This window comes from Budorcas taxicolor, chromosome 13, assembly GCF_023091745.1.
Source record: "Budorcas taxicolor isolate Tak-1 chromosome 13, Takin1.1, whole genome shotgun sequence".
Classification (NCBI taxonomy): Eukaryota; Metazoa; Chordata; class Mammalia; order Artiodactyla; family Bovidae; genus Budorcas; species Budorcas taxicolor.
Window position 1 is genome coordinate 60,008,520 of NC_068922.1, and position 14,868 is coordinate 60,023,387.

The following is a 14,868-nucleotide window of genomic DNA, read 5'->3' on the forward strand; positions in this document are numbered from 1 at the left end:
TGGGGTCCCAAAGAGTCAGACAAGACTGAGTGACTAACATTATTAGTTATTGGATACCCGCCTACCCAAAGACTGGGTTCTGGTGGATTCATAGCCTAAAGCTCTAATGGATTCCACCAAAGGAGCCAGAGAGGGGATTTGAATAGTTTATTTACCAATAGTCACTTTTTTCTTGCTAAGCCTAGAGGCCCCCAGAGCTCTGGTGGAATTTGACAATTATATTAATATCCTCTCTTAAGGCCAATGGTCAGCTCCCAGGGCAAGCAGAATGTAGGGGAGGGGCTCACCTAGGAGATGCTGGTAGAGTGGACTGTGGAGGGGACGCTGAGCCACCTACCCCGAGGGAGCTCTAAAGACAGCTCCCCAGTGAGACCCAGAGAGAAGGCAAGCCCTGCTCATCCCTTCCCACCCGATCCAGCTGTGTGTCCTTGTTCCAGTTACCTCACTCTTGGGCCTCAGTTTTCTAATCTATGAAATGGAGATGTACCTCAGTGGAGTTGGAGCCCCAGTTCCCTGTCCTGAAAGACTGTAACAGCCTCATCTCTGCCCTTCCTGCTTTGAGTCTCATCCCTCCCAGTCTCTGTCCTAATCTCTGGCCAGAGCACTCTTCCCTTGCCACAGTCTGTGCTCCTCAGCCCCATGTTCAAGACTGAAATCTCAAGACCTGTCTCTCCTTCCTTGATGACACTTTCTAGTTCATCGAACAGCTAGAGCTCCCTCTGACCTCAGGGCTGAGATCAGGGTGTGAGTCATCTCCTCTCCGTGGCCTCAGGCAAATTTCCCTTGTGTGTGTGCACACGCACGTGCATGCGTGCGAAGTCAGTTCAGTCCTGTCCAACTTTTTGTAACCCCATGGACTGTAGCCTGCCAGGCTTCTCTGTCCCTGGGATTCTCCAGGCAAGAATACTGGAGATCTTCCCACTCAGAGACTGAACTCACGTCTCGTACGTCTCCTGCATTGGCGGGGATCTCCTGCATTGGCGGGCGGGTTCTTTACCACTAGCACCACCTGGGAAGCCCCAAATGCCCCTCACCACACCCCAGCCCCAGCACACAGCAGTCCTGTCCCCACGTCGGAGCCTGTGTCTGTGCTGCTCCCTCCGCCTGAGACAGTCCTCTCTTCTACACCTGGGCCATCCCTGCTCCTCGTCCGGGTCCCAACTGTCAGCTCCTCCAGGAAACCTTCCCGGGCCCGATACATTCTGTGTCCCCAACATCTGCCAGCCCAGAACCTGGCACAGAGCAGGCAGGAGGGCCCACCTGGCCCTTTCCCTCTCACCTTGTTATTTAGTTGATCAGTCACATCTGACTCTTTGCAACCCCATGGACTGTAGCCCGCCAGGCTCTTCTGTATGGGATTTTCCAGGCAAGAATACTGGAGTGGGTTACTATGTTTTTTTTTTAAATTTTAACATATATATTTTATTGACGTATAGTTGACTTACAGTGTTTTAGGTATACAGCAAGATGATTCAGTTATACATATATACATATATAATTTTTCAGATTATTTTCCATTATAGATTATTAAGATATTATTTATAGTTCCCTGTGCTATACAGTAAACCTTCGTTGCTTGTTGTTTGTCTATTTTCTTTTAAATTAGAAATATGCTGTTCTATTCATACTAAGTCAAGTAGAATCAAAATTTGTCATAAATTTTTAGCTAGGCAAAATTTCATAAGTTTTCTAAAGTGATCTTCCTGACCCAAGGATCGAACCCGCATCTCCTGCATTGGCAGGTGAATTATTTATCACTAAGGCACACCCACCTTCATCAATGTACATTCATGCTCAGTCGTGTCTGACTCTTCGTGACATTGTGGACTAGTCTGTAGGCTTCTCTGCCCATGGGGTTTTCCAGGCAAGAATACTGGAGCGGGTTGCCATCCTCCAGGGAATCTTCCCAACCCAGGGGTCGAAACTGAATATCCTGTGTCTCTGCATTGGCAGGTAGATTCTTTACTACTGAGCCACCTGGGAAGTGTTTTGCTCTCTGCTAACTGTTTTCACCTTGTCCCATTGCAGCCTCCATGAGGGCAGCTGAACAGGTGTTCCAGGACTGTGCAGAGATCCAGCGCTTTGGGGCCAATGCCAGTGGCATCTACACCATCCATGTGGCCAATGTGACGGAGCCCAGAAAGGTTAGGGGGCTCCTTGGGGACTGAGGCTATCAGAGGGTGCTGAGCCAAAGGACCCCTGCTCACCCCAACCTGCTCCCCACATTCACTTCAGGCCTTGTCCAACATCTGAGATCCCAGAGAAGGTAGGGGTGACCCAATCAGGGGTCAGATCATGCGGTTAAAGCAGATATTTTCTAGCTTGTTCCATGTGGGATATTAAGGACTGGGGCTGATGGAGACCCTGAACTTTGAGGACCAGTTATCAAATGTGTGAAGGGAGGGCAGTCGAGGCAAAATGTGGATGTCAGGAGGGAGGGTTTGGGGGCCAGACCCAAAAGTGGAAGAGTTTGAGATATCCTTTTTAAGATGCATTCAGTCTGAGTATTAAATGAAAAAAGACACCACTTTTAAAGTAAATATTTTATATGAAATTAAGTAAATTCAGCTATGGTGGGATTTGGGAAGTGTGAATAGCTAAAATTTGGGAACACTGATAGAGAGGGAAGAGCTGGCCTGGGAGGTAAGAGATCTGGGCTCAAACTTCAGCTTTACTTTGACTCATTCACCTTGAGCAAGTACTTTCCCCTTTCTGGACCTCAGTTTCCCTTCCTGCAACCTCTGCTACCCTCACAACACATACCCTGGGAAGCCTTCCAGGGCTGCCCCTGACTCTTTCTTGGGAACTCATCTTGAAGCTGCCCGGATGTTCATATTCAGTAGTCTTCCAGCTGTATCAGACCTGCTAGCTGTATCAATCTGCTAGCTTCCTAGATCAAACCAGCCCTGGGGGTTGATTTATCTCTCATTTGTCTCTGATTTGTCTATTAATAGTATGGGACTAGACACCAAGTATTTCCTCATCAAACATTGAAATCTTCTGAACTGGCTGAAAAATTAATATGTAAACAAAAGTTAAACTGAAAGATGTGATTGCAATGGATGGTAAGCTCTTCAAAAGAATGAACTCTTTGTCTCATCCATGTTGGCATTCTCCATGCCTTGAATGGAGCCTGCTACCTACTAAGTGCTCAGAAAACATTTGTTCACCAAGTGTAATAACTTTTTTTTTTTTTTTTGGTATCTTGTCCCAACCGTGTGGCATGCAGAATGGTTCCCCAACCAGGGATTTAACCCTGGCCTCCATAATAAAAGCACTGAATCCTAACCACTAGGCCACCAGGGAGCCCCTGTAATAACATTTTCTGAGTTTATGCCATATATCAAGCACTTTACACCTCTTGGCATTTCATTCTTAAAGGAACCCTGCAATAACAGTGAATGAAAAGCCTCCATTTACTGAGTTCTGTTCTTTAGATGGATGACTCATCTAATTCTCACGACAATTCCAGTGCGCAGATGAGAACCTAAGGCACAAAAAGATGAAGGTATCAGCATCCTCGTTTGACAAATGAAGAAAGAAAGGCTTTGGGCCTGGATCTGTGTGATGCCCTTGACCACCAAGCTCCCTGGTTGTTTTGTGCTGTTGTGTCATTCAGATGACCCTCAGGCTGGCCTAGACCTGGCTTCTGGCTGCCTCCAGGGGCTTCCGACTCCCCACCTTCTCAATTCTCTCCAGGTGTTCTGTGACATGGAGGCCAGCGGAGGTGGGTGGACCCTCATTCAGCGCCGTGAGAATGGCAGTGTGAATTTCCAACGGAACTGGAAGGATTACAAACAGGTAACATTGCTGCCCTGGGGAGGATCTTGTCAGTCCTGAAACCTGGGGCAGGATGTGGGGTGTGGGCAGGCATCTGGTTTGCCCTCAACCCTTCTCAGAAAAAAAAAAATCAGCCTGCCTAAACCAACTCCCTTCAAACAGGTTTGGCCAGCACACATTCACTGTCAAGGACTCCAACACCCAAAATTGAACCTTCTTTTTGCAAGTCCTGACGTATATCCTAAAAACAAAAGTTTAGTTTTCATTTTATTTTATTTTTTGGAAAAGATACACATTGCTGGAAAAATTTAAATACCAAAAAATGGAACAGAAAAAAGTAACCTCTGCTGCCCACCCCTGGATGCACTGTTTAAATGAATGTCTTTGTCTTAACACACATACATGACTACATCTGAAGGAGAGATTTTTTAATGCAGAATTGCTGGCTCAAAGACCCCATGCATTTTACAAGATGAGGGATATGCCTGATTGTCTTCCAATTTTTTAATTAAATTTTGAGTAAAGGATTTTTGGCAAGCTGACTTAAAAGCTCTTAAAGTTTTTAAGAGCAAAAGAAATAGAAAAGATACTCAAACGGAAATATAACAGTACTATTTTTTGTGTGGCTGCTTGCTGTCCATTTGATAAATATTTGAAAATAAATACCAAATTAAGCTATGACTGTTCTTAAACCAATTGGGTTTTAAAGAATCATTCAAATGGCAAAAAGAGGGTGCTCAAAAGCAGAAATACACAAAAGAGTGCTGGCTATAAACCATTAGGCTGATCGGTGGTGCTAAAATGGGGAGTGGGGCTTAGGTGTGCCCTGTCCTTAGTGCTGAATTACTGTCCTGGCTAAGGGTGTTGGCTACTTGTCACCCTGGGACACCTTCCACCTCAATGCTCTTCATTTCACATTTCTGTTACTGAAATTTTGCAGTGGCTGCCATGTCACTGAACAAAGTTTGCTCTACCATGTATGAAGCTGATTTAAGTTTTTAGTTAGTTTTCAATTGAGATTTAATATACATGCATTTATTTCTGTGCACAAATCCTAAGTGTAAGTAAGATTCAGTGACTTTTCAGTGAATATGTATTCATCCATGTGACCACCATTCAAAGATAGATATGCAACATTCCCAGCACCCCAGAAAACCTCCTTGTGTCTCCTCCAAGTCAAGACACCCCCAAAGTAGTGGTTATTCTGACTTCTACCACCACAGACTCTTTTTGACCTGTTCTTGAACTTCATAGAAATGTGATTTCAATTGCTTTTAACAGGTTTTTACATTTACAAAAGTCTTAGTCATTTTACTCTAGAAGTTGGGGAGCTCCACCCTTAGGCCTGCCCACACTATTCTTTATGAACTTGGTCACTTAGCAAAGTGGCTTTGGGTGAATGTCCCCAGAGCCCAGCCCAGCCCAGATCCTTAACCAGAGGCATAGCCTCTGTCCTCCACATGCAACCCACCCCCATTCTCCTCTTCCCAGGGCTTTGGCAACCCAGCCGGAGAGCACTGGTTAGGCAATGAAGTGGTGCACCAGCTCACCAGCAGGGCAACCTACTCTCTGCGAGTGGAGCTGCAAGATTGGGAAGGCAACGAGGCCTACGCCCAGTATGAGCACTTCCAGCTGGGCAGCGAGGGGCAGCTGTACAGGTGGGCTTGGGGCCCAGGCTGGTGGGTGGGCGGGGGACCCTGGGCTAGTGGCTACAGAGTCTGCACCAGGGGTCAGTCCCTGGGCGTCTCCTGTTGCTGCCATCTGTCCCCCATCTGGGCGCGCGTCATGGGCTCTGGAGGCGGCTGGTTAGCACTCAGCACAGCCCGGCCACTGGGTGGGGTGGAAAGAATGCCACTGACGCTGCCGTGCTGGGAGCGGGAAGGGGCCTTCCAAGGTCAGTCACCCTGAGTCGATCATTTTGCAGAGGCCTGGAATCAGGGAGGTGATGTTCCCAGCCTGTCCTATGCTATGAGGGGAAATGGAAAGTTCTCCGCGCTGGGAAGTGAGAGATCTAGGCTCATTCTCACTCTCTCCAGCTTGCTGTGTGAACTCAGGCGAGTCAAGTCAGCTTCTCCATACCTCTGTACCACAAGATGGGCTTAAATATGAGCAACTTGTAAAATCATCAAAGTCTCCCACCATCCCCCTCAGTCTGGGTTCTTGGTCCCATTCAGAAAAAGAAATGAGCATTTCTTGAGCACCTGCTATGTTCCAGGTGCATAGCTCCATTTAATCCTCCCCATAATGTTTTGAGGGCTTCCCTCGTGGCTCAGATGGTAAAGAGTCTGCCTGTAATACAGGAGACCTGGGTTCAATCCCTGGGGTCAGGAAGGTCCCTGGAGGAGGGCATGGCAACCCACTCTAGTATTCTTGCCTAGAGACTCCCCGTGGGCAGAGGAGCCTGGCAGGCTACAGTCCATGGGGTCACAAAGAGCCGGACACGACTGAGTGACTAAGCACACACACACACACACAACCTTCTGAGGTAAGTGTTGCTATACCTGCTTTAGTGATGTAGGAACTTCCCAGAGTTACAAGGTAGGCGAGGCATGGTTTTGAACTCATTTTTGCTCCCAAAACTCGTTGTGTTTCTCCTCCATCATGTTATGTCTCTGAGAACCTCGAGGATATGAGGATAAGCTATCTTGGAACCAGGACAGAATTGAATTCATAGATTCATGCTAAAGAGTCACAAGGGACCTCACATGTCATCTGGTTTTTCAGATGATGCTAGAACCTCCTCCACAGCCATAGCCATCATCCAACCATGCTGGAATGCTTCCATTAATGGGAAGCCACTTCCTTCCAAAGAATCGCTGGTGACTCTCCGACTCCTTGCACTGTATGCCTAGTTCCCCCTCTGATGGCCTCTCGGTGATGTGCCCCCAACTCCTCTCTTGGTGGAATGTTCCTGATTCCTCCAGTTGGCTGCTTCTGACATCCCTCTTTATGGGACTCAACCCAATCTGATAATGCTCTTTCGTAAAGTGTAAGGTCTAGAGCTAAATGAAACATCCCCAGGTCTGGGCTAGGCTGGCTGATCTGAATGCCCCCTGACTCCTTGAGCTGACCAGTGAGTAGCCACAACACCTGGCTGACCTCTCTTTAAGCCACTGACCACCAAAGCCAAGGCTTAAATCCTGGCTTTATCCTCCTTGAGGGACCCTGAGCAAGTCACTCCCTCCACTGTCTTATCTGTGAAATGGGTGCCCAAAGTGTACCCACCTCAAAGTGCTGTGAAGCTTGAATGAGATACTACACATAGAGCATTAACACTGGCACTTAGTAAATTTCCAACAAATAATATTATACTATTATATTACAATTCCTGTTCCCAAGCCATCCCTTCACACACTTGGCTGGCCTGCTCTGTGCGAGTTCACTGCTGTCCCCATCCCCAGTGCCTGGGACATAGCAGTGCATAACAGGAAGCGGGGGGTGCCTCCCTTTCCTACACAGGTAACAGTTAAACTTCATTTCATCTCCATGACCCAGTCCTGGGGCAGCAGCTTCTGTGGCCCCAAGTCCATGATCTGCCATTTTTCTTAGGGAAGAAATATCAGGAAAGTATTATATCTCATTGTGCTAAAGAACATGGCCCTAGAGCCAGATTGCCCAGGGTATGAAGCCAGACTCTTTCACTTGTTGGATTCATGACCTTAAACAAGTTACTTACCTCTCTGTGCCTCAGTAAAACACACTATCTATGTCATAATTGAGACAACCTGTGGGAAAATGCCTAGCATATGGTAAGTGTTAAGTAAATGTTAGAGATATATAAACAATATATCCAAAGACAGAAATTCAATATCTCTACATCTATGTATATCTCAGCTATTTATGTCCATTTATACAACATATGCATTTATGTTAAATTTGGAACCACTTGCTGTGCTCTCCTATGTGAATTTGATGTGCAGCCTCTGACTTTTTATCTGAAACCTGGAGAAGCTCCCTGCCCATTACTGTCAGGTCTCAAAGGGCCCACAGCTATTTGACCCTTAGCGACCCCAAAATAATAATAACAATATATTGAATATTTGCCCTGTGCTAAGTGTGAGCTGGCCTTGGTCATTTGGAGAAGAATCAGACCTGCGCTCTACCCCTCAAAGTTGTTCACAGTCCAGTGTGTCATCCCACACCCCCAGGAATACAGGACCTGGGGACAGCACAGGAGCACAGAGACACTTGTGCTATCAAGGAGGGCTCCCTGGAGGAGATGGTGCCTATGAAGAGTAGGCATTCTCCAGACAAAGAGAGGATAGAGAGGACACCCCAGGCAGCAGGGATATTCTGTGGGGTGGGGAGGGGGGGGTGGGAGGGGCGGCGGCAGGGGGCAGACAGAAGAGTTGCCATCTAGCTGGCCACAGAAACCCTAAACTTAAGCAACGCTCTTTCAAAGGCTGCTGGGATCCTAAAGATTAGGCCCTGCTCATTCAGGAACAGCTTGGAAGATCCTGGAAAACACAGAGGGGCTTGGAAACTGCCAGAGAAGGGCTAGGGGAAAGTGGCAGAAACAGACGCTGGTCCCTGGGCCCCCACTGTCCAGAGTCAGCTGCCTGATAAGATGAGGAGGATCCTCTCAGGGAAGCCCAGAGGCGGGGAAGCCTGGCAGTCAGCAGCTGGGGCACGGGCAGGAGGGGCACCCTTATATGTCAGATACAGTGATGGGGACCCTCCGGGCCCAGCTGGGGTGCATGCAGAAGCCTGCAGACAAGTAGCCATGGAGTGGGGCGAGGGAGGCACAGACGAGGCACAGCGCTCACTGGCAGCAGGCACAGGCCTCCCCGAGGTGCCCACCCACCCAGACAGCACAAGCGCAAGACACACGCAGAGGCACATGGGGACATGCACAGACACACATATTCGTATGGAGGGGCTCACCACACCCCTGGGGGACATACGTGGACCTTCAGAGCACAGAGACTCATACAAGTGCCATAGCTACCCAAACAAGCACAGGCACACAAGCAGCCACGTGTGCAAACATGCCTCAGAGAAGCCCTTGCAGATAAACACGTGCACAATCCCAGCCACAAAGACAGACTGCAGAGCACACACCAGACCCACCATAGATGATGCTGCACAAACTCAAAACACACGCACACACACAAGCAGGCACAAAGACGCATATCCAAATGCTCACGACCTCAGACACACAGACTCACTCCCTTTCTGTATCTCACTTGGGGACGTGCAAGGACTCATGTGTTTGTTTGGGTTCCCCAGGCCTCGGCCATGAATATGTTCAAAGCGTATCTGAAAAATGGGTCAAGTGGGGTTTCCTGGCCCATGACTTGAGGGTCCCCTAGAGATCGCAGATCCCCCTTCTGGCTCCCAGAGGAGCAGGGAAGGGAGGCTGAGGACTTGGGCCCAATAAGGGGCTGATGCTGCTGAATGACCTCATGAGATCATTTGGCTTTGTCCGACGCTGACTTCATGCGGCCCCAGACTAAACATGACCCCCAACCTCAGCCTGAGCCCCAAGCCTGGCCTCGAAGTGACATGTCCGAGCCCTTAAGGGGAGCCGTCAACAGCCACAAGAAGCTGGGACCATATGAGCAAGTGGGCCGGCCAGCCTATTCCCACCCCAGGGAGGCCCTGGCTAGGTGGGCCTCTTGGAAGGGGGTTTGCAACACCAGTCATGTGAGCCGAGGGTGATATATATAAGGGCATAGTTGAGGCTTCATGGCTGTCTGCCCTGAGCTGGCCCTGCCCTCTCTGCAGGCAGAGTCCATGGATGGGAGGTACCGGGACTGAGCTAGGCCACATGCCCAGGCACCACCTTCCCTCTGGATCCCTCTGGGGGCATCTCACAGGCCCTGCCCTGGGGAACCAGAGGTCCCCTGAACCGCCCTGGCTGCACCTCGTGTCCACTTGCCTCCACCCGGAAGACCTCGATTACTCCCAAAGTGGCTCCCGCCGCAGCTGTCAGTGGAGCCCCTCCAACGCTACGAGCCCCCAGCACTGTCTTCAGCCAGGCTCAGTGGAAGCCTGTGCCAGCCGCACACCCTGGGCTGGGAACACATGGGCAGGACAGGACGGATAACAACAAGCCCTGAACGTGCTGGGCACTTAGCGCGTGCCAGCACTGCTCCACACTCGTCACATGCTGAGGTCACCCCCTCACAATGACGGTTAATATGCTATCATTACCGTTTTTAAAAAATGAAAAAAGTGAAGCTGAGAGATGAAGCAATCTGCCCAAGGGCACGCAGCTGGCGAGCAGCAGAGCTGGGATTTGAATCCAGGCATTTTGTCCCCAAAGATCGTGGTTGTAATCACCACACAGGCCTCAGGGTGTCTGCCAGGGTCTTGTAGCCTGATAAATAGAAACCCTCCCCAGCTGGCTGCAAGGGTAGAAGTCACAGGTGTTGGGGTGCCATGTGGGCTGGTGTGGTCAAGGAAGCCTTCCTGGAAGTGGGGGCGGGGAGATGAGCGTGAGGAGGTGTGACAGGGCTGGGGTTGCAGGATGGTCAGCTGGCGAGAGAAGGCAAACAGCTCTCAAGTCAGGCCATTTGGGGCAGGCTCCTTTGGCTATAAGGAGCTCTGTTTCCTCTTCTGTAAAACAGGAGTTTTAGGGTATGGTGAGGATTAAAGAAGAATGAGTCAACTCATGTAAAGTGCTTTAAACAATGCCTGGCACATAGTCCATGTTCAAAAAGTGCTAGTCATGGTCCTCATTAATATTATTATTATTATCATGATCACTCTCACAACTGTCCAAGACTCAGGTCCAGCTGAGAGGGGCCTGGCACACGTGGGGACTCTGTCCCTGGAGGCAGCAGGCAGGGAGGGAAGTCCAGGAGGGAACATGGCCCAGCATCCCAGGATGGGGCTCCCTTCCCAGGACAACCAGAGGGGAGCCCTTTCCTCAACCAGCCCCATCCTGACTCTGTGCCTCTCTCCCATCACCACCTCCGGGTGGCCTCCAGGCTTTCTCTGAGTGGGTACAGTGGCTCAGCAGGGCGCCAGAGCAGCCTGGTCCTCCAGGGCACCAACTTCAGCACACGTGATGCAGACAATGACAACTGCCTCTGCAAGTGCGCCCAGATGCTGTCCGGAGGTGGGTGCAAGATGGGGTGAACCCATGCCTCTGCACAGGCTCACCTGGCTGAACACCCTCATTGCCTCCCCACTTGGGTCTTTGTGCAGCCAGGTGCCATCAAGAAATGGGTACAGGTCAGGGTCTCACTCACTTGCGAGCTGGCCTGGCTGTACCTCATCCAAATTCCTCTGCTTCCACTGAGTCCTTAAGGTCTCACTGCCCCCTAAAGCTGGCACCTCCAGTTCTCCCCTGAGACCTCAGAGCAGCACTGATGGTAGGGACCAGGGTGCACCCTAGGCGGGTAAAATGCCTAATCTGCTCCAACACCAGATCTGAGACTCGCCCCCACCCCTCCTCCAGGCCAAGCAGGATCAGGAGGAGGGAGACCTGGGTCGGGGGCAGAGGGGCAGCTGCCCACCAACTCTGACTCAGGCAGTGTTTTCTGCAGAGGCGACGTCAGAGAGTGGGAGATGGTATGTGAGAGATGGAATGAGAGGGACAGAGATTGGAGGGGACCTCCGGAGACACAGAGACAGGGACAGATGGAAATGAGAGAGACACCAGGATGAACAGACAGAGAGGTGGACACAGAGCTGCATGGGGACAGGGGCAGGTACAGAGGGAAACGTGGAGAGAGAAATACAGATCACGTTTCATCCACGAAAGACGGATGGAAACTGGGTGAGAGGCAGAGAGACCCAGAAAGGCAGGGTCACAGGGAGCAAAGAGAGACAGAGACATCAGAGAGACGCACCCAAGCTCCCAGCCTCTGGAGGCCCGATGCTGAGGAGAGGGTCTGGGTATCTCCCGCCCATTCCCACCCAACCCCATCCTCAGCAAGCTGGCTTCTCTCAGGAGCCAACAGCGCTGATTCACCTGTGGGGTAGGGGGCTGCCCTCACCCTCTTGACTGCATCCCCACCTCCCTAAAGCCTCTTCCTCTCGCCTCCACCAGGGTGGTGGTTTGATGCCTGTGGCCTCTCAAACCTCAACGGCATCTACTACCCGGCCCGTCACCACGTGCGCAAGCTCAACGGCATCCGCTGGCACTACTTCCAAGGCCCCAGCTACTCGCTACGCGCCACTCGCATGATGATGCGCCCCTCGGGCATCTAAGGGACAGCATGCCTGGAGGCTGGTCCCATGGGAGGACTTGGCCGTGGTATCCCCTGGACAAGCTGGACTCGAACACAGGACACAATGCCAGGACCTTGTCCCGGACAGCCTGGGGGTCCCCTGAGCCAGCCCTCCTTGCCCCAGGAGTCCAGAAGAGTCGCCTCCGGCCCTTTTCCCCTCAAGTTGTGAAATGGTGGACGTTTGGGGGTTCCTGCCTCTTCGGTGTCCCTTTTCCCTCTCCCCTCCTGCCTCCTGCAGGGCCCTCCTGCCCACCTGAGGGTTGCAGTATCCTGAATGAGTGGAGAGCAGATTTAACTGGGCTCTGCAAAGGAATATGCAGCTAGTGGTGGAATTTCAGGCAAGTGGGAAGGTATTTACAGGAGGAAACCGCCCAGGTGGAGGCCCAGATGCTGTCCCCAGGTTGTTGGAAAGGCCATCTCTTGTTCTAAGCTTTCTCACGTCCTTGAACATCCTTGAACTTTCTGTTCAAGACTGAAGGAGCTGTGTCCCCCTATAATGGGAATCGCCATTTGCACCCACACTGTCCATCACTCCTAGGCCCCAGCATCTAAAGCTCAGACATGGTTTCTCAGGGGCTCCAGGAGATCTAAGAGGTACTCCTTTACCCCTAGAATGTTCTAGAATATGTTCCAGAGAGAATAAAGGTACCTGTGGTCTAATGAGGGAGGGAAACACCAGGTTAAATCAATGTAGACAGGCCTTGTCAGAGCCATCAGTGTGGTCATGTGCTTTGTGACTGGCCACGAAAGGGCTAGAGTGGGCCACTTTCCCCAAATTCACTTATTTGAAAATGGGGCCTGATTATCTCAGAGCATCTCCCAGGGCTGTGGATGCTCTTGGAGAAAATTGGTTCTCCTGAGTCATGATTTAAACCCCAGGCCCCATCCCCACCCCCAGCTGTTTTCACCATTTTCAGCAATGAGGGCCACCATGACATTTTCAGACAGCTTCTAAAAACAATTGGAAGGAGGCTTTGGGTTGAAACAGACATGCTGTCACTGAAGAAGTGCCTAGAACTAAGTCTTTGGTCTTAGAACTGAGCACTCCAACACTTCTCCGACCCTAGGGAGCCAGTTTTCTGGCTGGGGCTGCCCTCCACCCTTCTTGTGTCCCCAACTCACACCAGCTCTCAAGTTTAGGGACTCTTGGGGACTGCCCACTCTGTCTTGAGCAGGACACCAATCGCTGGGTCCAGATCCTTCCTGCCTCCAAACCAGAACTCCTTGTCTCCCCCTCCCTCATCCAAGAGCGATGCTGCAGTTATCCATGGAGATGGCTTTGCTGAGTCTGGGCAACCAGGGGCTCATGAGCTTCTTTCAGGGGACAGGAGCAGAGAGGGGCCACGGCCACTCTGCCACCCACTCCCATTACTGTGCCACCGGCGTCAATCCTGATGAGGCCACTGAAGCCCTGTTGTCCTCAGCCAACACCTGGGCCCATTCAGGACCGACCTGCCCTCCCGCTCGGACACCCCTCTATCTTCAGAAGGTTTTCTCCTGCATGAGGCTGTGCGATGGAAACAGGGCACCTTCGTCCCGCCTGGCTCTGCCCCACCTCCTCAGTCCCACCTCTGCCAATCCCCTGAGTCAGTCCAGCACAGATTAGTGCTGATCTCCTTCTGGGAAACCAAAGGGTGTGGTTGCTAATGGTGACATTTCAGGCAGGAGGGAAAAGTACCTAGGGGCAGGTTGCTGCCCAGAAGGCTGACACCACCTTATCCAGCATTTGCTAGGCGAGCCTTTATTTAGCATCTACTGTATGCAGCGTGGTGCCGTGGGCAGAACTTTGGAGTCAGACAGACCTGCAGCTCTGAACTTGAAACCAGTGGTCCGGCCTCTCAAGGTCTCGATCGTCTGGTCTGTGAGATGGAGATGGTCTCTGCCGGGGCAGGAGGAAATGAGACCGTGTCTTTCAGCCTCTTAGCAGAGCCCAGCAGGAAGCAGGTGCCTAATAATGTTAGTTCCCAAAGAAGTGAATGGGGTGGAGAAACCAGCCCTAGTAGTACATGCCACCCCTTCTCCTGGACCTAGGGAAGGTAAGTGCTTTATTTTTGTAGCTACAGCATTTTCTTTTTTTTTTTTCACTGCAAGTGTATAGGCACTGCTGGGAGCCCCAGGAACAGAGCTCCTCTGGGTGGGGTGAAGGCTCCAATCCCTACCTGCATCCCAGTTGTCTAAAAACACCAAGAACCCAATTGGGGTAACCCTCACATATCTGTTTTTTTTTTTAATGTTCATCCTTCCTTTTAAACTTTCCTCCTTTCTCTGTGCCAGGACTCTCAAGTGCAAGGGACAGAAAACTTATCCTGAGGAGTGGATTGACTCACAGGGAGTCTAGAGATAGATTCAGGTGTGGTTAGATCTGGGTACTCAAACGATGTCGCTCCTCACCTCTCAGGCCTGCCATCCATCACACTGACCTCATTCTCCATCAGGTTCTCTCCTGACAGTGGCTCCAGCAACCGCAGGCTCGTGTTCTGCCTGCTTAACGTCCCTCAGCCAGAAAGCTCCCCTGTCCCAGTGATTCCAACAAGAGCAGGATTCTTTCCAGCCAGGACTTGTCCTGTGTCCATCCTTGCAATTACCACTGTGATTCTGGTTGACCGGACCTGGGTCACACGATCATGCCTGGAACCAGGGACTGAGGTCAGTCCCCTCCAAGGCGTTGGATTGGCCTTGGAGAAAATGAGGAGCCGCTTCAGGAAGCAGGGATGCTGGGCAGTCGAGAACAGGGGTTCACTTTTTCTCCTTCCCTCTTGCAGATTCCCGGCTCTCATCTCTATCCCTACCCCTTCTCCTAGCCTCCGTGCCCCCAAGGCCTGTCCCTCGGGCTCCAGCTAATCCCCGGTTTTCCCCAGACTATCAAGGACACTGCTGTGTCCTGCCCAGAGGTGTCAGACCCTAG

General features: G+C 51.0%; 1 protein-coding gene across 1 annotated transcript in view; it reads left to right on the forward strand.

The window, feature by feature from the left end:
- ANGPT4 (angiopoietin 4) overlaps positions 1–14,072 on the forward strand; it is a 47,214-nt gene extending 33,142 nt beyond the window's left edge. Inside the window, exons 5-9 of the mRNA XM_052650924.1 lie at positions 2,029–2,144; positions 3,700–3,801; positions 5,272–5,438; positions 10,716–10,846; positions 11,783–14,072. Of these exons, the coding sequence (XP_052506884.1) occupies positions 2,029–2,144; positions 3,700–3,801; positions 5,272–5,438; positions 10,716–10,846; positions 11,783–11,943 (677 nt within the window). The 3' untranslated portion in view covers positions 11,944–14,072. The remainder of the gene's footprint in view (positions 1–2,028; positions 2,145–3,699; positions 3,802–5,271; positions 5,439–10,715; positions 10,847–11,782) is intronic.
- The last annotated feature ends 796 nt before the right edge of the window (positions 14,073–14,868 follow it).